The following is a 22,024-nucleotide window of genomic DNA, read 5'->3' as shown; positions in this document are numbered from 1 at the left end:
CGGTAAAATCACAAGAAAAACCTCACAAATTCATGTGAAAAACATCTTGAAAATTTTTAGATTATAAAGTCGCAAATTTGTGAGCAAAATAATCAGAAATTCTGAGCTTGAAGTTGTAAATTCATAAGAATGATTCACAAATTTATGATAAAAGAAAACCCTCAAAAGTTCTGAGATTATAAAGTCACACATTTACAAGAAAAATAATCTCCTGGCTCCATAATTTTTTTCTCCCTTCAGTGGACTCTAGTATAAGCACTGTAGAAAAAACACAGAATATGAAATTGGTAATGAATTGAAGAGATGGAGCATCACACCCAGTTTGTTGCCCAGAAAAACAAAGAAAACAGAAACTCAGGAGTTTGTGCCTGTGGATTAAGAGAGAGGAAAGTTTGACCTGTTGTGTCACAGCTGAATCAACACTGGAATATTTTACCATGTAAACACAAGATGACCATTTTTACGCCACCAGCTATCTTCCATCTGCAACATTGTCCTTTCATTCAACAACTCAGCCCCAAAAGCTCAAGGCCGTTCACAGCTGGCCTCATGTGTCTCCAACCACTGTAAGGACACTCGTTACAACTCAATGGAGCGCGAACGAGCGCCACCCGTCAACATGAGAGAGTTTGGGGGGGAGACCCACTGAGGTCGAACAGCTGAGCTCCTCTCCAGTTAGTTAGACTAGCAGTCTGGTCTAATGAACGGCATGAACTGATGAAGATGGATGAAGACTTGGATAAGAGGCCAAGGGCTCTATCTTTCACACTGCCCTACGCACTGCCACTACCCACTGCCCGTGAATTACGCAATTAGCAGCTATCTTGACCACACACTTTAGGGAAAGCGTATAGCGGGTCCCCAACCCACCTGCTATCCCATTTGGGCCTTTACAAGAGTGCGCCCAGGCGGCTCCAATGCGCCTCCACTTGGACACGTGGGCGTGCACATGCGGCTCCACCTCCCCAATTAACTCGCCTATAAAAAGCCACCTTGCTTTAGCCTCAGCTGAACCCCTGAGAAAATGGCAGAGACAGTACTAAATCGCCACCTTCCTCTCTCCATCACGGGTTAGGGTTTGTGGATTTGGCATAGTGCATCCTGCTCTTAAAGGCAATGGCACCTGGCACACTGATTGGTTTAACTGGCGTAACGCCCAAAACACGCCTATGCATAATATAACAGGAAGCACAGGTGTTTTAAGGATAAAGGCAGGTGTGCAAGATAGCAACTTTTGCGGGGGAACGCCTCTTACGCCGTGCTAAATGCCCAAATAACAGGTTTAGGGACTCTGATGTAAGATAGGGCCTCTAATGTCTTCTGGACATATAACTAAGTCTAGTTGATCAGATTCAGTTTCCTTGAGAAAGTTCCCTGATCTCTGAGGGGAAGTGTTAAAATGTGACGCCTGAACAGGGACTTGAACCCTGGACCCTCAGATTAAAAGTCTGACGCTCTACCGACTGAGCTATCCAGGCTCTGCTGGAGAAAAAATCTGATGATAATCTGCTCGTTCAAAAACAGCTTCTGTCAGCGTTAATCCTGTAATTCACAGCCACCAGGATTACTGGTTTTCATCAGTGAAAAATTACAAAATAACAACAACTAGCTGCGAAAAATATGACTTAAGAGGACAATTTACCACATGAAAGTCACAAATTTACGAGAAATTATCTTGGAGATTTAAGTGGTAAATTTATGAGAAAAAAAAAATCTTGAAAATTCTCAGAATATAAAGTCACAAATTTCTGGGTAAAAACTCTAAAATTCTGAGATTAAAGTTGCAAATTCATGAGAAAAACTCAAATTTATGATAAAAAAAAAAAAAACTCTGAGAATTCCTCTGAGATTATAAGCCACAAATTTACAAGACAAAATGTGGAAAATTTTGAGGTTATGAAGTCATAAATTTATGAGAAAAACAGATTCATGAAAAAAACTCTAAAATTCTGAGATTACGAAGTTACAAATCTAGGAGAGAAAAATGTTGAATATTCTCCGAAATTTAGGTGGTAAATTTATGAAACAAAAACAAAAAAAACCCTCTGAAATTCTGAGTTTGTTTGTTGAACTGGGACACTGGATTATTTTAACATGTAAAGATGAGATGATTTCATTCCTTAATCCCACAGCTGTCGCTCTGTCTGTGTCTTGAGAAAGTTCCCTGATCGGAAAGGATTAAAGTGTGACGCCTGAACAGGGACTTGAACCCTGGACCCTCAGATTAAAAGTCTGATGCTCTACCGACTGAGCTATCCAGGCTCTGCAGAGCAAAAATTCTGATGATAATCCGCTCGGCCCAAAACAGTGTCTGTCAGTGTTAATCCTGTAATTTACAGCCACCAGGATTAGAGATTAAAGTTGTAAATTCATGAGAAAAACACATTTATGAGAAAAAACTCTAAAATTCTGAGATTACAAAGTCACAAATCTGGGAGAGAAAAATCTTGAATATTCTCTGAAATTTCAGTGGTAAATTAATGAAAAAAAAACTCTTTATGACAAAAAAAAAAAAAAAAAAAAAAAAACTGTGAAATTCTGACATTATGAGAAAAAATTTTAGTTTGTTTCTCAGACTGAACACTGGATTATTTTATCATATAAACACAAGATGATGTTTCTTCTTAATCCCATAGCTGTTTCTCCGTCTGCGTCTTGAGAAAGTTCCCTGAGCTCTGAGGGGAAAGGGTTAAATTTTGACGCCTGAACAGGGACTTGAACCCTGGACCCTCAGATTAAAAGTCTGATGCTCTACCGACTGAGCTATCCAGGCTCTGCAGAAGCAACAATAATCTGATAATCTGCTCAGTCAAACACAGCCTCTGTCAGGGTTAAATCCATAATTCACAGCCACCAGGATTACTGTTTTTTTTTTTTTTTTTTTTTTTTTTTTAAATCAATGAAAACTGTCAAAATAACACAAACTAGCTGTGAAAAATATCTTTTTTCCCTGATAAATACCATAATCTTAGCCAGGGAGGAGTGGCCGACTGTGAATGTTGTCGACACACCCTGCACATTCTGCCTTTAAACGCTGCGATTCATCCATTAATGAAATAACTGATGATAAATAAATCGACAATGACAATAATCACACACACAGAGTCACACAAATCACAGAACTAAACAACGTGCAGGGTTTTGTGTTTTTGCTGCAAAGTGGAAGGTGCACTGACTCCTTGATGGTGATGGCGGTGGGGATCTCGGTCCAGAGCCGGGCGAACTTGACGGGCGTGACCAGCTCCTGCGGGTCGCGGTCCACGTGCGCGTGCAGCATGAGGCGGCAGAAGGAGGCGCGCAGGTCGAAGGGCAGCGTCTCGTCCATCATGCAGAGGAAGATGAGCTCGACGTCCAGCTGCTTGGAGATCTCGTCGATGGCCAGGTACTGCCGGTCCAGGCACATCCGCGCAAACAGCTTCAGCTGGTACCTGCCGGCGCCACACAGTCACCGCCACCACGTTAATAACTCCATTTAATACACCGCTCACCACCTGCACATCTACTGTCACACCTGAGCGTTTGGATGTTTTTCTGACTGAATACAGAAAAAACAGTAAAAAAAAAAAAAAAAAAAAAGGCTAGGGAAAATACTAGAAAAGTAAACAATAAGTTACAAATCCATAAATTATTGTTATCATTATTGTTGTTATTATTTATTTTTGTGCAGCATAATCCAACTCTGAATCGCTGTAATGGTTTTTGCAGTAATATGGTCATCATAATAATATGCAGCAGCAGTGGAAAAGTGCAATAGTGATGCCCTTGTGCAAATCCTCTACCATGTTTATGTATTAACTTGTTCAACTCAGTATATTTTTTATTCCTACGATATATATATATATATATATAATACTTCATTTAATGATGTTTTAATTTGTTTAATTGTTATTTCATTTTATATTTAATTTATTTAGAGCACATTAATGAACATTATATAAAATATTGTTAACACGCTAGAGTTAGCAAGAATGTTAATTTGTATCCGTAGTCCCTCAGCAGGTAACAAAAAAAAAAAAAAAACACAAGCAATGTAAGTAAAAATATGCAAATATACAGGTACACAAACAGAAAAAGACAAAGAACATGATACACATGTCCAAATTCATGTTTTTTTTTTTTTTTTTTTTTTTTACATTTTATCCTGTTAGCATTTTGACTAATTAGCATGTTGATTTAGCAGCTGCATGAAGCAACAACAGAGTTTTGTTGAAGGTCTGTGTGTGTATGTGTGTGTGTGTCTGTCTGTCAGTGTGTGTGTGTGTGTGTGTGTGTGTGTACCTGTAGTAGGTCAGCACGTTCTCGTCGTGGGCGTTGCCCTGCCTCGCCTCCTGGGCGAGCTGCCTGATGCTCTTCTCCTGACGCTCGTTGGTCTTGTCCATCCACACAAGCCACACCTACAGGAAGTGACACGACACCGGAGGTGAGGCAAGACAGGAAGTCACAAAGAACTATCCTGCATTCCAATACTCATACTACCATACTATTTAGTATGCAAAAAAAAGAATTAGTGTGTCCCAATACATAGTATGTCAGATGCAGTATGCCAAGAGTACCAGGATGTTCTATTACATCCGGTCAGATTTTGCAGTATGCATGTCAGCATGCTGTTCTGGCCATTCTGACCCACAATCCTTGGCGCAACAGAAGTTACGTCGCACTGACTGAGCTGCGTGCACAAGCCACGCCCACATATGGACAACAACAAAACACACACATCGCAAATGTGGCGCTACGGATGTATGTAGTGTGTCCCAATAGTATGCACACGCATGCATATTGCATACTACACTACGTAATTTTTAAGGGCTGCTGCAGCACATACTAGAAGTAAAAAGTAGAAGTATGCGATCTGGAACACAGGGCTGGATTAGATTAGACAGACAGCAACTTGAGGATTATCAGTCTGGAGGGTTTGCATGTTCTTTTTCTTTAGCTTCCAGAAAGTGGTCACTTCTCTTCCCGGGGTCCCGCGAAAAACAGCAACAATAAAACTACATAAAGTCCAGCATTTCGCCCCTCCGGCTTCACTGCCTGCTGTAGAACCACATTCCGATAGTTTTCACCTTCACTACTTTGCACCTTTTGTTTGTATTGACTTGCGCATTTGAATTCTTTTGCACCATTTGTACTTATTGAGCACATTTCAGCTATTTTGCAGCTTGTTCTGCACTATTTGTTTGAGAAAATAAAACAAGTGAGTTTTGTAAAAATCATGACTGTTAATTTGCAATGCCACAAATAAACATTGACATCTGACATTATGAGAAATTGGGAGTTTGTTTGTTGAACTGGGACACTGGATTATTTTAGCATAGAAAGATGAGATGATTTCATTCCTTAATCCCATAGCTGTCTCTCTGTCTGCGTCTTGAGAAAGTTCCCTGATCCCTGAGGGGAAAGGGTTAAAATTTGACGCCTGAACAGGGACTTGAACCCTGGACCCTCAGATTAAAAGTCTGATGCTCTACCGACTGAGCTATCCAGGCTCTGCAGGACTAAAAATCTGATGATAATCCGCTCGGCCTAAAACAGTGTCTGTCAGCGTTAATCCTGAAATTCACAGCCACCAGGATTACTGGTTTTCATCAGTGAAAACTTATGACATAACAACAACTAGCTGTGAAAAATATTACTTTAGAGGACAAGTTATCACATGAAAGTCGCAAATTTAATAGAAACTATCTCTGAGATTTAAGTGGTAAAAAAACAAAAAAAAAACAAAAAAAAAAACTCTGAGAAATCTTCATATTATAAAAGCCACAAATTTACAAGAAAAAAAATCTTTAACTTTTTGTGATTCTAAAGTCATGAATTTATGAGAAAACACATTTATGAGAAAAAAAAAAACTCTAAAATTCTGAGATTACAAAAACACAAATCTAGGAGAAAAAAATCTTGGATATTCTCTGAAATTTAAGTGGAAAATTTATAAGAAAAACTCTTAATGACAAAAAAAAAAGAAATACCCTGTAAAATTCTGAGATTTTGAGAAATTGGGAGTTTGTTTAGGCCCGTTTCCACCAGAATGTTCCTGGTAGTATTTGGGGGTCAGGGGCTGCTACAGGAACGTCCTCTGGCTCGGCCCTCTCACCTGCCGTGTCTCCACTGAGAGGCCGAGGAGGAGGAAGGTTCCTGTAAAGTTACCGGGCGGCTGCACGACCATGACCGGGGCATCAAAATGTGTGTTGTTAAAAAGCCTGTTGTTAGCGTTAGCTAACGTCCGCTAAAGCTAACGTTAGTGCCCCTAAAAATGCCTGCTAAAAGTGTGTTTTTAGCGTTAGCTAGCACGTTAGCGTTAACTTGGTAGAGTTGGCCGTGTTGCTAGGGACGCCTGCTTTCTGTTGACATCACATCACGCTGTGAGTAAACCCAGGAGTTTTTTCAGGGCCGCCCAGAGTCCCTACCCCAAGGCAGGGCCGTTTTTTAGCCCCTGTAAAGGTTCCTGAACTCTCTCCTTCAGGGTGGTTCCGGCGGTGGAGACACGACAACGGCCACGGCCCCGTAAAATTACCCCGAAGTTCCGGCGGTGGAAACGGGCCTTTTGTTGAACTGGGACACTGGATTATTTTAGCATAGAAAGATGAGATGATTTCATTCCTTAATCCCATCACTGTCTCTCTGTCTGCGTCTGGAGAAAGTTCCCTGAGCTCTGAGGGGAAAGGGTTAAAGTTTGTCGCCTGAACAGGGACTTGAACCCGGGACCCTCAGATTAAAAGTCTGATGCTCTACCGACTGAGCTATCCAGGCTCTGCAGGACTAAAAATCTGATGATAATCCGCTCGGCCTAAAACAGTGTCTGTCAGCGTTAATCCTGAAATTCACAGCCACCAGGATTACTGGTTTTCATCAGTGAAAACTTACAACATAACAACAACTAGCTGTGAAAAAATATGACTTTAGAGGACAAGTTATCACATGAAAGTCGCAAATTTAAGAGAAACTATCTCTGAGATTTAAGTGGTAAATATAGGAGGACAAAACATGAAAATTCTTTGAATATATAGTCACAAATTTCTGAGTAAAAACTCAAAATTTCTGAGATTAAAGTTGTAAATTCATGAGAAAAACTCACTCAAATTTATTATTTAAAAAAATCTCTGAGAAATCTTCAGAGATTATAAAGACACAAATTTACAAGAAAAACATCTTGAAAATTTTGAGGTTCTAAAGTCATAAATTTATGAGAAAACACATTCATGAGAAAAAAAACTCTAAAATTCTGAGATTACAAAGTCACAAATCCAGGAGAGAAAAATCTTGGATATTCTCTGAAATTGAAGTCGAAAATTTATAAGAAAAACTCTTCATGACAAAAAAAAAACCCTGTAAATTTTTGACATTATGAGAAATTGCAAGTTTGTTTGTTGAACTGGGACACTGGATTCTCTGTCTGCGTCTGGAGAAAGTTCCCTGATCCCTGAGGGGAAAGGGTTAAAGTTTGACGCCTGAACAGGGACTTGAACCCGGGACCCTCAGATTAAAAGTCTGATGCTCTACCGACTGAGCTATCCAGGCTCTGCAGGACTAAAAATCTGATGATAATCCGCTCGGCCTAAAACAGTGTCTGTCAGCGTTAATCCTGAAATTCACAGCCACCAGGATTACTGGTTTTCATCAGTGAAAATTTACAACATAACAACAACTAGCTGTGAAAAATATTACTTTAGAGGACAAGTTATCACATGAAAGTCGCAAATTTAAGAGAAACTATCTCTGAGATTTAAGTGGTAAAAAAACAAAAAAAAACAAAAAAAAAAACTCTGAGAAATCTTCATATTATAAAAGCCACAAATTTACAAGAAAAAAAATCTTTAACTTTTTGTGATTCTAAAGTCATGAATTTATGAGAAAACACATTTATGAGAAAAAAAACTCTAAAATTCTGAGATTACAAAAACACAAATCTAGGAGAAAAAAATCTTGGATATTCTCTGAAATTTAAGTGGAAAATTCATAAGAAAAACTCTTTATGACAAAAAAAAAAAAAGAAATACCCTGTAAAATTCTGAGATTTTGAGAAATTGGGAGTTTGTTTAGGCCCGTTTCTACCAGAATGTTCCTGGTAGTATTTGGGGGTCAGGGGCTGCTACAGGAACGTCCTCTGGCTCGGCCCTCTCACCTGCCGTGTCTCCACTGAGAGGCCGAGGAGGAGGAAGGTTCCTGTAAAGTTACCGGGCGGCTGCACGACCATGACCGGGGCATCAAAATGTGTGCTGTTAAAAAGCCTGTTGTTAGCGTTAGCTAAAGTCCGCTAAAGCTAACGTTAGTGCCCCTAAAAATGCCTGCTAATAGTGTGTTTTTAGCGTTAGCTAGCACGTTAGCGTTAGCTTGGTAGAGTTGGCCGTGTTGCTAGGGACGCCTGCTTTCTGTTGACATCACATCACGCTGTGAGTAAACCCTGGAGTTTTTTCAGGGCCGCCCAGAGTCCCTACCCCAAGGCAGGGCCGTTTTTTAGCCCCTGTAAAGGTTCCTGAACTCTCTCCTTCAGGGTGGTTCCGGCGGTGGAGACACGACAACGGCCACGGCCCCGTAAAATTACCCCGAAGTTCCGGCGGTGGAAACGGGCCTTTTGTTGAACTGGGACACTGGATTATTTTAGCATAGAAAGATGAGATGATTTCATTCCTTAATCCCATCACTAGCTGGGTTTCCATCCAAATATATCGAAATTTTTTAGCGAATTTTGTCAAAATGCGCAAAAGAAAATGCGAATTTATGCCTGTTTCCATTAGTTTTGTTTTGCGATTATTGAGAAGAGAGTGCGCCGTGAGATGACGCTATAAGATAGCGTCTGTGTGTCAACTGAACAACAACAAACACAGCTGACACTCAACAGCTGATCAGGGACAGATTCCTGCTGAACTTGTCGGCTCTTGGAAGAAGTCTGCTTACTATTTTGGCAGCGCTAACTTCGTACCGAACCATCCTAAATAAGGAATAAGAGACTCATAATAATAGTAACAATAACTAATAATAAGACTGTAGTGTAGAAGTGTGACGTGGTATCCGGTCCAGTCATCGTTTATTCGCAAAACCTGTTTCCACAGCAAAAAGTCGCATTTTCTTTTATCGATACGCTGAGAAATCCACCCCCTCCAAGCGTAAAAACTTTTTTGCGAATTTTCGGCCGTTTTTCGAATTTCTGGCGTTTCCATCCAAGTTTTTTTTCGCAATTTCTGAAAATGCGAATAAATATAGGTGGATGGAAACCCAGCTACTGTCTCTCTGTCTGCGTCTGGAGAAAGTTCCCTGATCTCTGAGGGGAAAGGGTTAAAGTTTGTCGCCTGAACAGGGACTTGAACCCGGGACCCTCAGATTAAAAGTCTGATGCTCTACCGACTGAGCTATCCAGGCTCTGCAGGGCCAAAAATCTGATGATAATCCGCTCGGCCTAAAACAGTGTCTGTCAGTGTTAATCCTGAAATTCACAGCCACCAGGATTACTGGTTTTCATCAGTGAAAACTTACGACATAACAACAACTAGCTGTGAAAAAATATGACTTTAGAGGACAAGTTATCACATGAAAGTCACAAATTTAAGAGAAACTATCTCTGAGATTTAAGTGGTAAATATAGGAGGACAAAACATGAAAATTCTTTGAATATATAGTCACAAATTTCTGAGTAAAAACTCAAAATTTCTGAGATTAAAGTTGTAAATTCATGAGAAAAACTCACTCAAATTTATGATTTAAAAAAATCTCTGAGAAATCTTCAGAGATTATAAAGACACAAATTTACAAGAAAAACATCTTGAAAATTTTGAGGTTCTAAAGTCATAAATTTATGAGAAAACACATTCATGAGAAAAAAAAAAAAACTCTAAAATTCTGAGATTACAAAATCACAAATCCAGGAGAGAAAAATATTGGATATTCTCTGAAATTGAAGTGGAAAATTTATAAGAAAAAATCTTTATGACAAAAAACACCCTGTAAAATTCTGAGATTATGAGAAATTGTGAGTTTGTTTGTTGAACTGGGACACTGGATTATTTTAGCATAGAAAGGTAAAATGATTTCATTCCTTAATCACATAGCTGTCTCTCTGTCTGCGTCTTGAGAAAGTTCCTTGATCTCTGAGGGGAAAGGGTTAAAGTTTGTCGCCTGAACAGGGACTTGAACCCGGGACCCTCAGATTAAAAGTCTGATGCTCTACCGACTGAGCTATCCAGGCTCTGCAGGACTAAAAATCTGATGATAATCCGCTCGGCCTAAAACAGTGTCTGTCAGCGTTAATCCTGAAATTCACAGCCACCAGGATTACTGGTTTTCATCAGTGAAAACTTATGACATAACAACAACTAGCTGTGAAAAAATATGACTTTAGAGGACAAGTTATCACATGAAAGTCGCAAATTTAATAGAAACTATCTCTGAGATTTAAGTGGTAAAAAAAAAAAAAAAAAAAAAAAAAAACTCTGAGAAATCTTCATATTATAAAAGCCACAAATTTACAAGAAAAAAAATCTTTAACTTTTTGTGATTCTAAAGTCATGAATTTATGAGAAAACACATTTATGAGAAAAAAAACTCTAAAATTCTGAGATTACAAAAACACAAATCCAGGAGAGAAAAATCTTGGATATTCTCTGAAATTGAAGTCGAAAATTTATAAGAAAAACTTTTCATGACAAAAAAAACACCCTGTAAATTTTTGACATTATGAGAAATTGCAAATTTGTTTGTTGAACTGGGACACTGGATTCTCTGTCTGCGTCTGGAGAAAGTTCCCTGATCCCTGAGGGGAAAGGATTAAAGTTTGACACCTGAACAGGGACTTGAACCCGGGACCCTCAGATTAAAAGTCTGATGCTCTACCGACTGAGCTATCCAGGCTCTGCAGGACAAAAAATCTGATGATAATCCGCTCGGCCCAAAACAGTGTCTGTCAGCTTTAATCCTGAAATTCACAAACACCAGGATTACTGGTTTTCATCAGTGAAAACTTATGACATAACAACAACTAGCTGTGAAAAATATTACTTTAGAGGACAAGTTATCACATGAAAGTCGCAAATTTAATAGAAACTATCTCTGAGATTTAAGTGGTAAAAAAAAAAAAAAAACTCTGAGAAATCTTCATATTATAAAAGCCACAAATTTACAAGAAAAAAAATCTTTAACTTTTTGTGATTCTAAAGTCATGAATTTATGAGAAAACACATTTATGAGAAAAAAAAACTCTAAAATTCTGAGATTACAAAAACACAAATCTAGGAGAAAAAAATCTTGGATATTCTCTGAAATTTAAGTGGAAAATTCATAAGAAAAACTCTTTATGACAAAAAAAAAAAAAAGAAATACCCTGTAAAATTCTGAGATTTTGAGAAATTGGGAGTTTGTTTAGGCCCGTTTCTACCAGAATGTTCCTGGTAGTATTTGGGGGTCAGGGGCTGCTACAGGAACGTCCTCTGGCTCGGCCCTCTCACCTGCCGTGTCTCCACTGAGAGGCCGAGGAGGAGGAAGGTTCCTGTAAAGTTACCGGGCGGCTGCACGACCATGACCGGGGCATCAAAATGTGTGCTGTTAAAAAGCCTGTTGTTAGCGTTAGCTAACGTGCGCTAAAGCTAACGTTAGTGCCCCTAAAAATGCCTGCTAAAAGTGTGTTTTTAGCGTTAGCTAGCACGTTAGCGTTAACTTGGTAGAGTTGGCCGTGTTGCTAGGGACGCCTGCTTTCTGTTGACATCACATCACGCTGTGAGTAAACCCTGGAGTTTTTTCAGGGCCGCCCAGAGTCCCTACCCCAAGGCAGGGCCGTTTTTTAGCCCCTGTAAAGGTTCCTGAACTCTCTCCTTCAGGGTGGTTCCGGCGGTGGAGACACGACAACGGCCACGGCCCCGTAAAATTACCCCGAAGTTCCGGCGGTGGAAACGGGCCTTTTGTTGAACTGGGACACTGGATTATTTTAGCATAGAAAGATGAGATGATTTCATTCCTTAATCCCATCACTAGCTGGGTTTCCATCCAAATATATCGAAATTTTTTAGCGAATTTTGTCAAAATGCGCAAAAGAAAATGCGAATTTATGCCTTTTTCCATTAGTTTTGTTTTGCGATTATTGAGAAGAGAGTGCGCCGTGAGATGACGCTATAAGATAGCGTCTGTGTGTCAACTGAACAACAACAAACACAGCTGACACTCAACAGCTGATCAGGGACAGATTCCTGCTGAACTTGTCGGCTCTTGGAAGAAGTCTGCTTACTATTTTGGCAGCGCTAACTTCGTACCGAACCATCCTAAATAAGGAATAAGAGACTCATAATAATAGTAACAATAACTAATAATAAGACTGTAGTGTAGAAGTGTGACGTGGTATCCGGTCCAGTCATCGTTTATTCGCAAAACCTGTTTCCACAGCAAAAAGTCGCATTTTCTTTTATCGATACGCTGAGAAATCCACCCCCTCCAAGCGTAAAAACTTTTTTGCGAATTTTCGGCCGTTTTTTCGAATTTCTGGCGTTTCCATCCAAGTTTTTTTTCGCAATTTCTGAAAATGCGAATAAATATAGGTGGATGGAAACCCAGCTACTGTCTCTCTGTCTGCGTCTGGAGAAAGTTCCCTGATCTCTGAGGGGAAAGGGTTAAAGTTTGTCGCCTGAACAGGGACTTGAACCCGGGACCCTCAGATTAAAAGTCTGATGCTCTACCGACTGAGCTATCCAGGCTCTGCAGGGCCAAAAATCTGATGATAATCCGCTCGGCCTAAAACAGTGTCTGTCAGTGTTAATCCTGAAATTCACAGCCACCAGGATTACTGGTTTTCATCAGTGAAAACTTACGACATAACAACAACTAGCTGTGAAAAAATATGACTTTAGAGGACAAGTTATCACATGAAAGTCACAAATTTAAGAGAAACTATCTCTGAGATTTAAGTGGTAAATATAGGAGGACAAAACATGAAAATTCTTTGAATATATAGTCACAAATTTCTGAGTAAAAACTCAAAATTTCTGAGATTAAAGTTGTAAATTCATGAGAAAAACTCACTCAAATTTATGATTTAAAAAAATCTCTGAGAAATCTTCAGAGATTATAAAGACACAAATTTACAAGAAAAACATCTTGAAAATTTTGAGGTTCTAAAGTCATAAATTTATGAGAAAACACATTCATGAGAAAAAAAAAAAAACTCTAAAATTCTGAGATTACAAAATCACAAATCCAGGAGAGAAAAATATTGGATATTCTCTGAAATTGAAGTGGAAAATTTATAAGAAAAAATCTTTATGACAAAAAACACCCTGTAAAATTCTGAGATTATGAGAAATTGTGAGTTTGTTTGTTGAACTGGGACACTGGATTATTTTAGCATAGAAAGGTAAAATGATTTCATTCCTTAATCACATAGCTGTCTCTCTGTCTGCGTCTTGAGAAAGTTCCTTGATCTCTGAGGGGAAAGGGTTAAAGTTCGTCGCCTGAACAGGGACTTGAACCCGGGACCCTCAGATTAAAAGTCTGATGCTCTACCGACTGAGCTATCCAGGCTCTGCAGGACTAAAAATCTGATGATAATCCGCTCGGCCTAAAACAGTGTCTGTCAGCGTTAATCCTGAAATTCACAGCCACCAGGATTACTGGTTTTCATCAGTGAAAACTTATGACATAACAACAACTAGCTGTGAAAAAATATGACTTTAGAGGACAAGTTATCACATGAAAGTCGCAAATTTAATAGAAACTATCTCTGAGATTTAAGTGGTAAAAAAAAAAAAAAAAAAAAAAAAAAAAAACTCTGAGAAATCTTCATATTATAAAAGCCACAAATTTACAAGAAAAAAAATCTTTAACTTTTTGTGATTCTAAAGTCATGAATTTATGAGAAAACACATTTATGAGAAAAAAAACTCTAAAATTCTGAGATTACAAAAACACAAATCCAGGAGAGAAAAATCTTGGATATTCTCTGAAATTGAAGTCGAAAATTTATAAGAAAAACTTTTCATGACAAAAAAAACACCCTGTAAATTTTTGACATTATGAGAAATTGCAAATTTGTTTGTTGAACTGGGACACTGGATTCTCTGTCTGCGTCTGGAGAAAGTTCCCTGATCCCTGAGGGGAAAGGATTAAAGTTTGACACCTGAACAGGGACTTGAACCCGGGACCCTCAGATTAAAAGTCTGATGCTCTACCGACTGAGCTATCCAGGCTCTGCAGGACAAAAAATCTGATGATAATCCGCTCGGCCCAAAACAGTGTCTGTCAGCTTTAATCCTGAAATTCACAAACACCAGGATTACTGGTTTTCATCAGTGAAAACTTATGACATAACAACAACTAGCTGTGAAAAATATTACTTTAGAGGACAAGTTATCACATGAAAGTCGCAAATTTAATAGAAACTATCTCTGAGATTTAAGTGGTAAAAAAAAAAAAAAAACTCTGAGAAATCTTCATATTATAAAAGCCACAAATTTACAAGAAAAAAAATCTTTAACTTTTTGTGATTCTAAAGTCATGAATTTATGAGAAAACACATTTATGAGAAAAAAAAAACTCTAAAATTCTGAGATTACAAAAACACAAATCTAGGAGAAAAAAATCTTGGATATTCTCTGAAATTTAAGTGGAAAATTCATAAGAAAAACTCTTAATGACAAAAAAAAAAGAAATACCCTGTAAAATTCTGAGATTTTGAGAAATTGGGAGTTTGTTTAGGCCCGTTTCTACCAGAATGTTCCTGGTAGTATTTGGGGGTCAGGGGCTGCTACAGGAACGTCCTCTGGCTCGGCCCTCTCACCTGCCGTGTCTCCACTGAGAGGCCGAGGAGGAGGAAGGTTCCTGTAAAGTTACCGGGCGGCTGCACGACCATGACCGGGGCATCAAAATGTGTGTTGTTAAAAAGCCTGTTGTTAGCGTTAGCTAACGTGCGCTAAAGCTAACGTTAGTGCCCCTAAAAATGCCTGCTAAAAGTGTGTTTTTAGCGTTAGCTAGCACGTTAGCGTTAACTTGGTAGAGTTGGCCGTGTTGCTAGGGACGCCTGCTTTCTGTTGACATCACATCACGCCGTGAGTAAACCCAGGAGTTTTTTCAGGGCCGCCCAGAGTCCCTACCCCGAGGCAGGGCCGTTTTTTAGCCCCTGTAAAGGTTCCTGAACTCTCTCCTTCAGGGTGGTTCCGGCGGTGGAGACACGACAACGGCCACGGCCCCGTAAAATTACCCCGAAGTTCCGGCGGTGGAAACGGGCCTTTTGTTGAACTGGGACACTGGATTATTTTAGCATAGAAAGATGAGATGATTTCCCTGATCCCTGAGGGGAAAGGGTTAAAGTTTGTCGCCTGAACAGGGACTTGAACCCGGGACCCTCAGATTAAAAGTCTGATGCTCTACCGACTGAGCTATCCAGGCTCTGCAGGACAAAAAATCTGATGATAATCCGCTCGGCCCAAAACAGTTTCTGTCAGTGTTAATCCTGAAATTCACAGCCACCAGGATTACTGGTTTTCATCAGTGAAAATTTATGACATAACAACAACTAGCTGTGAAAAATATGACTTTAGAGGACAAGTTTTCACATGAAAGTCGCAAATTTAAGAGAAACTATCTCTGAGATTTAAGTGGTAAATATAGGAGGACAAAACATGAAAATTCTTTGAATATAAAGTCACAAATTTCTGAGTAAAAACTCAAAATATCTGAGGTTAAAGTTGTAAATTCATGAGAAAAACTCACTCAAATTTATGATTTAAAAAAATCTCTGAGAAATCTTCAGAGATTATCAAAGAAGACAAGAAAAAAAATCTTTAACATTTTGAGATTCTAAAGTCATAAATTTATGAGAAAACACATTCACGAGAAAAAAAAAACCTCTAAAATTCTGAGATTACAAAATCACAAATCCAGGAGAGAAAAATATTGGATATTCTCTGAAATTGAAGTGGAAAATTTATAAGAAAAAATCTTTATGACAAAAAACACCCTGTAAAATTCTGAGATTATGAGAAATTGTGAGTTTGTTGAACTGGGACACTGGATTATTTTAGCATAGAAAGGTAAAATGATTTCATTCCTTAATCCCATAGCTGTCTCTCTGTCTGTGTCTTGAGAATGTTCCTTGATCTCTGAGGGGAAAGGGTTAAAGTTCGTCGCCTGAACAGGGACTTGAACCCGGGACCCTCAGATTAAAAGTCTGACGCTCTACCGACTGAGCTATCCAGGCTCTGCAGGGCCAAAAATCTGATGATAATCCGCTCAGCCCAAAACAGTGTCTGTCAGCGTTAATCCTGAAATTCACAGCCACCAGGATTACTGGTTTTCATCAGTGAAAACTTATGACATAACAACAACTAGCTGTGAAAAATATGACTTTAGAGGACAATTCATCACATGAAAGTCGCAAATTTAAGAGAAACTATCTCTGAGATTTAAGTGGTAAATATAGGAGAAAAAAACATGAAAATTCTTTGAATATATAGTCACAAATTTCTGAGTAAAAACTCAAAATTTCTGAGATTAAAGTTGTAAATTCATGAGAAAAACTCACTCAAATTTATTATTTAAAAAAATCTCTGAGAAATCTTCAGAGATTATAAAGACACAAATTTACAAGAAAAACATCTTGAAAATTTTGAGATTCTAAAGTCATAAATTTATGAGAAAACACATTCATGAGAAAAAACCTCTAAAATTCTGAGATTACAAAGTCACAAATCCAGGAGAGAAAAATCTTGGATATTCTCTGAAATTGAAGTGGAAAATTTATAAGAAAAACTCTTCATGACAAAAAAAAAACCCTGTAAATTTTTGACATTATGAGAAACTGAAAATGTGTGTGTTGAACTGGGACACTGGATTCTCTGTCTGCGTCTTGAGAAAGTTCCCTGATCCCTGAGGGGAAAGGGTTAAAGTTCGTCGCCTGAACAGGGACTTGAACCCTGGACCCTCAGATTAAAAGTCTGATGCTCTACCGACTGAGCTATCCAGGCTCTGCAGGAGGAGGCGACCACACGCCCCCTGCTGCTGAAATATTCGACTGTTCAGTCAATCAGGAGTTAACTGAGCTGTATCAAACCTTATTTAACTGTATAACGTCTAACGTATGTCATCAGTTGGTACATGTAAGCGCTGCCGTGCTCTCAGGTGTGTGTTTGCTGTGTTTCATGTCCAGGTGTGTGTACCTCGTCCTCCTCGCCGTAGTCGTCCAGGCCCAGGTATTCTCCCTGAGCGGCGACGGGGTGCGTGTCTCTGGGGACGCGACGCCTGCCGGGACGGAAAAACAATAAGAGAGCTGACATGTTATGATGTAGGAGCAGATATCTGCTGTACTGAAAATTAAAGTCATTAAAGTGCTAAAACTACAAGACAAAACTCACAGATTTATGAGAAAAAACCTATGAGATTTCATAAAATTCTGAGATTATAACGTGAAAAACAGAAGAATTGTTGCAAATTTGTGACTTTATAATCTCAGAATTTTAATTTTTTTTCATTTTTCCTCATAAATTTGTGCGTTACCACTGTAATCTGAGAGACTATCTGAGTTTTTTCAAGTAAATCTATCATTTTAATCTTTTTTTCTCAAAATATTTTCAAAGTTTCAATGAATAACTGAGCTGTGCCTTAATGTTTTTAATGCCTCTCTGAAGAACCTGCATAAATAATATTGGATGATATTCTGTTTTAAGGCAGACTTTGGGTAGAGGAAGGGCTCAAGCAGCAGGACTCTAATGAATTAGCTTGCAGCTACTGGAACCCAGTGATTTCAGCAGGGAATGCTAACAAAGCTAACGCTGTTTCGGCTTAATCTGAAAAAAAAAACAAAAAAAAACAACATACAATACCTATCTATCTGTCTGTCTGTATGTCTGCCTGTCTGCCTGTCTGTCTGCCTGCCTGTCTGTCTGTCTGTCTGTCTGTCTCTCACTCTGTTTTGATGAGGATGTCCTGGTTTTTGGGCTCGAGGACACATTTACAGATCAGCTCCTGTGTGACGGGGATCGCCACATTGTTGGATACACACAGATCTGACAGGTAGTCCAGGAACCTGCAGGGACACACACACACACACACACACACACACAAATACATAAGAAACCAGCAACAGCAAGTCCCACACCAGTGCAGAAGTGATGACAGGCTGCACTTGTGTAGTTTTGTTTTGTCACTTCTGCTCCTTCAGTTTATAAAACTCAGTCCCTGCCTCCTTCTCCTCCTCTTCCTCCCCTCCCTCTCTCCCTCCCTCCTCCTCCTCCCTGCTCACCTGGGCTCTCGGTTCTTGCGGACGAGGCTGACGAAGGTCTCCACCTCGGTCTTGGTGATGTGTTTCTCCAGCAGTTTGCGGTTGTTGTGCAGCAGAGCGGTGATGGTGTCCTCGGCCAGGATGTCGTAGCCGATCTGACTCTGCATCACGCCAAACTGCTTCGCTATGTGCTCCTGTGTGTGTGTGTGTGTGTGTGGGTGTGTGTGTGTGTGTGTGGGTGAGTGTGTGTGTGTGGGTGGGTGGCGGGGGGGCAGACCGAGAGAATTGATCATTTTCCTTTATATTTTGACATTTTGTCAATAATCTTTCAGATTGAATCATCGTCTTCATCATCATCATCATCATCGCTGGCATCCTAATCATCATCAGTGTCATCATCATCATCACTATTATCACCTTCTTCGTCATTGCCACCATCCTAATCATCATCATCATCATCATCATCATCATCATCAGTGTCACTATCATCACCATCACTACCACCTTCATCCTCCTCATCATCAGCCTCTCTACTGTATTGGTCTTGGCGGTGCCGCTCCTCTTCCTCACCTGGTTCTTGCGGTAGTCCTCCTGCGAGTGGCGCAGGACGCGGTAGCAGAGGCGGAGCATGTACTGGTACGGAGCGTTCTTCTGGTCGGCCAGCTCCTCCAGACGCAGCAGGGGCCCCTCCGGACCCTTGTCTTTAAACGGGGCCTTCAGGATGCCGAAGATCTGAGGGCAGCACACACACACACACACACACACACACACAGATCAGCGATTACAGTCAAGTACAAATAGGTCTGAGGTTTATGTTAGGGCTCAGGGTATTTCCAGGTATTTCCATGTCCCGTTTGTTGGTCTCAGGCTATGAGGCCAAAGTCTCAGGCTTGGTCTATTTGCTGGGTTTTACATTCTGGACGATACTTTGAAGAAGACTTTAGAGGTCATTCTTAGAGGTAAGGATTTTTTGGGCTTGGTGTGTTTGCTGGATCACACCTGTTTGAGAATGTTCTGCTCTCTCATGAGTTTCTGTCTCTCTCTGTTGGCCTTGGTCATGCCCACGTCCAGCACCGGCTGGCCGCTGTTGGTGACGTCGGCCACGAAGAAAACCAGATCCTCCAGCAGCTTAATGGCAAACCTGGCAAACGAAAGAATACTTTCTGTTACCCGTAAAACAAAATATAATCTGATTTAATAACATAGAAAGCTTCCGGTTCTTGCAGCTACCATGAAAACCTCAGGCAGAAAGAATATAATGTGCATGATATGTGTTGTGTATATATCAATCTAGATAAAAAGCAAATTAAAGCATGTTAAGTAGCAACTAAACAACAATAAAAGTCATCTTAGTCATCTCTATTCAATCATTTTACATGACAGTTGTTTGGTGGGTCCATACAACCCACAAAAGCAACGGAAAGTTCTTTAAGTCATTTAACAGGGAGACATTTCTACACACACACACACATGGACACACACACACACACGCGCGCGGTCGTACCGGCGGTCGTTCTGGCTGATGAAGCCCTGGTTGAACTGGTCGACCACGGTGCTCAGCATGGCGCTGGCGTCGTTGGCGAAGTCCAGATCTCGGATCTCCATCACGGGAACGGAGACGATGGCGAAGGCCTCCTTGTCCTCTTTAGTGGCACACGTTCCCAACTGCAGGAGGACACACACACACACACACACACACATGCACGGATCAGCTGATGTCCACGTCGGACAGACTGCAGGTTCACACACAGGGACACCGACTGACCATGAGTCTGATGGGTCTCTCCTCCTCGATGTCGATGGGGACGTTGGTGCTCTGGATCCAGGTGTTGGTGCACAGATGTCTGAGGCGAACGTACGAGTTCCTGCAGAACAGACGGCCAGAAGCCAGTTACATCAACTCTGTTTAAGACGAGTCGTGGTGTACTACACTTTATGTCTTCAAAAATAATAACTAAATATGTTCTAACAAAAAGCACAAAATATTTTCAATATTAACAGATATTGTACCTCAATGAGCTAAAAATGTCAAAAATAAAGCTAATTAGTCCCCAAAGTCTTTGTTTGATGGTTGGTTGTCAAAAACACAGGCTTGTTAGCTATGAAGTTAGCCTCGTTGGCTAAAGCTGGTTAAAGACCCGGTCTGTTTTCATGCAACCAGGTTACTTGAGTTCCCTGAGTCTGTGATTCTGTGGAGTTCTTTGTGGTTCTTTATCGTGATTTGTGATTGTCTGCGGTCACTTCAGTAGTACTGTAAAGCTCAAGTAGGATTTTTTGTGGTATTTTGCAGTTCTTTATAGTTTGCTGTGGTACTTTAATGCATATCTAAGTCTTCATGGTGTGTTGTGGTATTTTGTGGAACTTTGCAACATGCCTTATGGTTCTGTCGGGCGTGTTGTAGGTCTTTGTGATGTGCTTTGCGGTACTTTGGGGCTCTGTGTGGTAGTTTTTGGTGTTCATCAGGCCGTGTTAACAGTACTGCATGGTGCTGTATGTTCTCACCGTGGCACGAACGAGTCGGTCTTCTGCAGGGTGGTCGGGTCGAGCTCAAACAGCGAGGCGATGTCGTTCCCGTGAGGCACTGCCACCAGCTTGTACTTGACCCTCTCACCGTGGCTACGCTTGTTGCTACGACTACCGTCAATCTACACAGGTCAAAGAGGTCAGGGTCAGCCAGAGGAAAAACTACTGTGGGACAAGGCACTTGATGTTTGATGGAGCTCCATGTTGTTGATGACGTGGGAGGTGGTTACAAATCACTATTGATAAAACCATCAGCTAAATGTATGTAAAATCACTGTGGTCACATAGGTAATGTCAGGACGATGCCGAATGACTTTTGTTAGGCGGCGGTCAGACATGATCCACCTGAAATCTGATATCTGCCTTGCACAAATTCTGCTTTTGCACCAGGAACTCATGGCAGAAGCAGAGCAGAGATGTGAGCTGCAACTAGAAGCTTCAAGCACAGAGCAGATCTGCTTGTGATGAAACTTTTTTCATGCTGACAGACTGCAGGGGAGTCCCAGCTGTTTATCCTGTAAGGGCGCATTCTCCAGGTTGTTGATGCCACTGGACTGCATGCACTAGATCCTCTACCACCTGAAAGAAAAGGGGCCACTCCTTGCAGGACCAAAATGTTCACATCTTGCAGAGGGAGGACAGATGGTTTGAAAGAGGAGTGATGGAAGCGATCTATGTCCAGACAGAGAAACCATCTCTCGGCAGAGGAGGAGGTCTGTCAGCCCTCCACAGGAAGTTCAACCATTCACCCTGACAACACTAACGATGGTCACAACAGGGAGGAGCAGTGAGGAGCCGACCACCTGGAGAACGTCTCCACAGGTTGAACAGCTGGGACGTCCCACCAGCCGGTCAGAGGTGAAGAAGCTTCCTGGACGAGAAGTGGAACGTCTTCAAGAACCTACCAACAGTCCAGCTGACCTCGGCTCTTTAAATAGACCTTCTGTACAAACCAGTGTGATTCAATTTTCATAATCATATCAGGCAGTAACAGCTAAATGTCAAAAGTAAATAAAATGTGGACAGTGAGAACAGCACAGAGCAGCTGGTGCTGTGTGTTGTGAGTAAAACTGTAAGTGTTGGACTCACCGAGGACGACAGCTCAGGGCTGTCCCCCTTATAGCCCGGGTTCTCCTACAACAACATCAACAACAACAACATCAACAACAACAACAACAACAACAACAACAACATCAGCTGGTAGAATCGACTAAAAATGAAGGGTTTTAAAATCTTGAAGTGATTCGCAAATCATCGTTCTGTCAAGATCTTTGACATCCATGAATCAGATTTTTCAGTGTTGCCATAGTTACCTCA

General features: G+C 40.5%; 1 protein-coding gene and 15 non-coding genes across 17 annotated transcripts in view; all 16 read right to left on the bottom strand.

The window, feature by feature from the left end:
• itpr3 (inositol 1,4,5-trisphosphate receptor, type 3) overlaps positions 1-22,024 on the bottom strand; it is a 91,961-nt gene that overhangs the window by 40,142 nt on the left and 29,795 nt on the right. For both annotated transcript variants that reach the window (XM_030055315.1, XM_030055316.1), the window contains exons 10-20: positions 21,797-21,841; positions 20,687-20,829; positions 19,950-20,049; positions 19,689-19,849; positions 19,184-19,325; positions 18,755-18,916; positions 18,206-18,378; positions 17,870-17,989; positions 17,124-17,205; positions 4,279-4,394; positions 3,177-3,428 (exon numbers count right to left, since the gene is read on the bottom strand). In XM_030055315.1, the coding sequence (XP_029911175.1) occupies positions 3,177-3,428; positions 4,279-4,394; positions 17,124-17,205; positions 17,870-17,989; positions 18,206-18,378; positions 18,755-18,916; positions 19,184-19,325; positions 19,689-19,849; positions 19,950-20,049; positions 20,687-20,829; positions 21,797-21,841 (1,496 nt within the window). The remainder of the gene's footprint in view (positions 1-3,176; positions 3,429-4,278; positions 4,395-17,123; positions 17,206-17,869; positions 17,990-18,205; positions 18,379-18,754; positions 18,917-19,183; positions 19,326-19,688; positions 19,850-19,949; positions 20,050-20,686; positions 20,830-21,796; positions 21,842-22,024) is intronic.
• Positions 1,406-1,478, bottom strand: trnak-uuu (transfer RNA lysine (anticodon UUU)). The gene has a single exon. It is a non-coding gene; the product is annotated as a tRNA-Lys (tRNA).
• trnak-uuu (transfer RNA lysine (anticodon UUU)) lies at positions 2,190-2,262 on the bottom strand. Its single transcript has one exon. It is a non-coding gene; the product is annotated as a tRNA-Lys (tRNA).
• On the bottom strand, positions 2,701-2,773 carry trnak-uuu (transfer RNA lysine (anticodon UUU)). The gene has a single exon. It is a non-coding gene; the product is annotated as a tRNA-Lys (tRNA).
• On the bottom strand, positions 5,414-5,486 carry trnak-uuu (transfer RNA lysine (anticodon UUU)). Its single transcript has one exon. It is a non-coding gene; the product is annotated as a tRNA-Lys (tRNA).
• trnak-uuu (transfer RNA lysine (anticodon UUU)) lies at positions 6,675-6,747 on the bottom strand. Its single transcript has one exon. It is a non-coding gene; the product is annotated as a tRNA-Lys (tRNA).
• On the bottom strand, positions 7,443-7,515 carry trnak-uuu (transfer RNA lysine (anticodon UUU)). The gene has a single exon. It is a non-coding gene; the product is annotated as a tRNA-Lys (tRNA).
• trnak-uuu (transfer RNA lysine (anticodon UUU)) lies at positions 9,282-9,354 on the bottom strand. Its single transcript has one exon. It is a non-coding gene; the product is annotated as a tRNA-Lys (tRNA).
• On the bottom strand, positions 10,105-10,177 carry trnak-uuu (transfer RNA lysine (anticodon UUU)). The gene has a single exon. It is a non-coding gene; the product is annotated as a tRNA-Lys (tRNA).
• On the bottom strand, positions 10,767-10,839 carry trnak-uuu (transfer RNA lysine (anticodon UUU)). Its single transcript has one exon. It is a non-coding gene; the product is annotated as a tRNA-Lys (tRNA).
• trnak-uuu (transfer RNA lysine (anticodon UUU)) lies at positions 12,596-12,668 on the bottom strand. Its single transcript has one exon. It is a non-coding gene; the product is annotated as a tRNA-Lys (tRNA).
• On the bottom strand, positions 13,419-13,491 carry trnak-uuu (transfer RNA lysine (anticodon UUU)). Its single transcript has one exon. It is a non-coding gene; the product is annotated as a tRNA-Lys (tRNA).
• trnak-uuu (transfer RNA lysine (anticodon UUU)) lies at positions 14,084-14,156 on the bottom strand. Its single transcript has one exon. It is a non-coding gene; the product is annotated as a tRNA-Lys (tRNA).
• On the bottom strand, positions 15,282-15,354 carry trnak-uuu (transfer RNA lysine (anticodon UUU)). Its single transcript has one exon. It is a non-coding gene; the product is annotated as a tRNA-Lys (tRNA).
• trnak-uuu (transfer RNA lysine (anticodon UUU)) lies at positions 16,093-16,165 on the bottom strand. The gene has a single exon. It is a non-coding gene; the product is annotated as a tRNA-Lys (tRNA).
• On the bottom strand, positions 16,859-16,931 carry trnak-uuu (transfer RNA lysine (anticodon UUU)). Its single transcript has one exon. It is a non-coding gene; the product is annotated as a tRNA-Lys (tRNA).

The sequence above is a fragment of the Myripristis murdjan genome, chromosome 7 (assembly GCF_902150065.1).
Source record: "Myripristis murdjan chromosome 7, fMyrMur1.1, whole genome shotgun sequence".
NCBI classification, from domain to species: Eukaryota; Metazoa; Chordata; class Actinopteri; order Holocentriformes; family Holocentridae; genus Myripristis; species Myripristis murdjan.
This window is presented reverse-complemented; position numbering and strand designations above follow the sequence as displayed.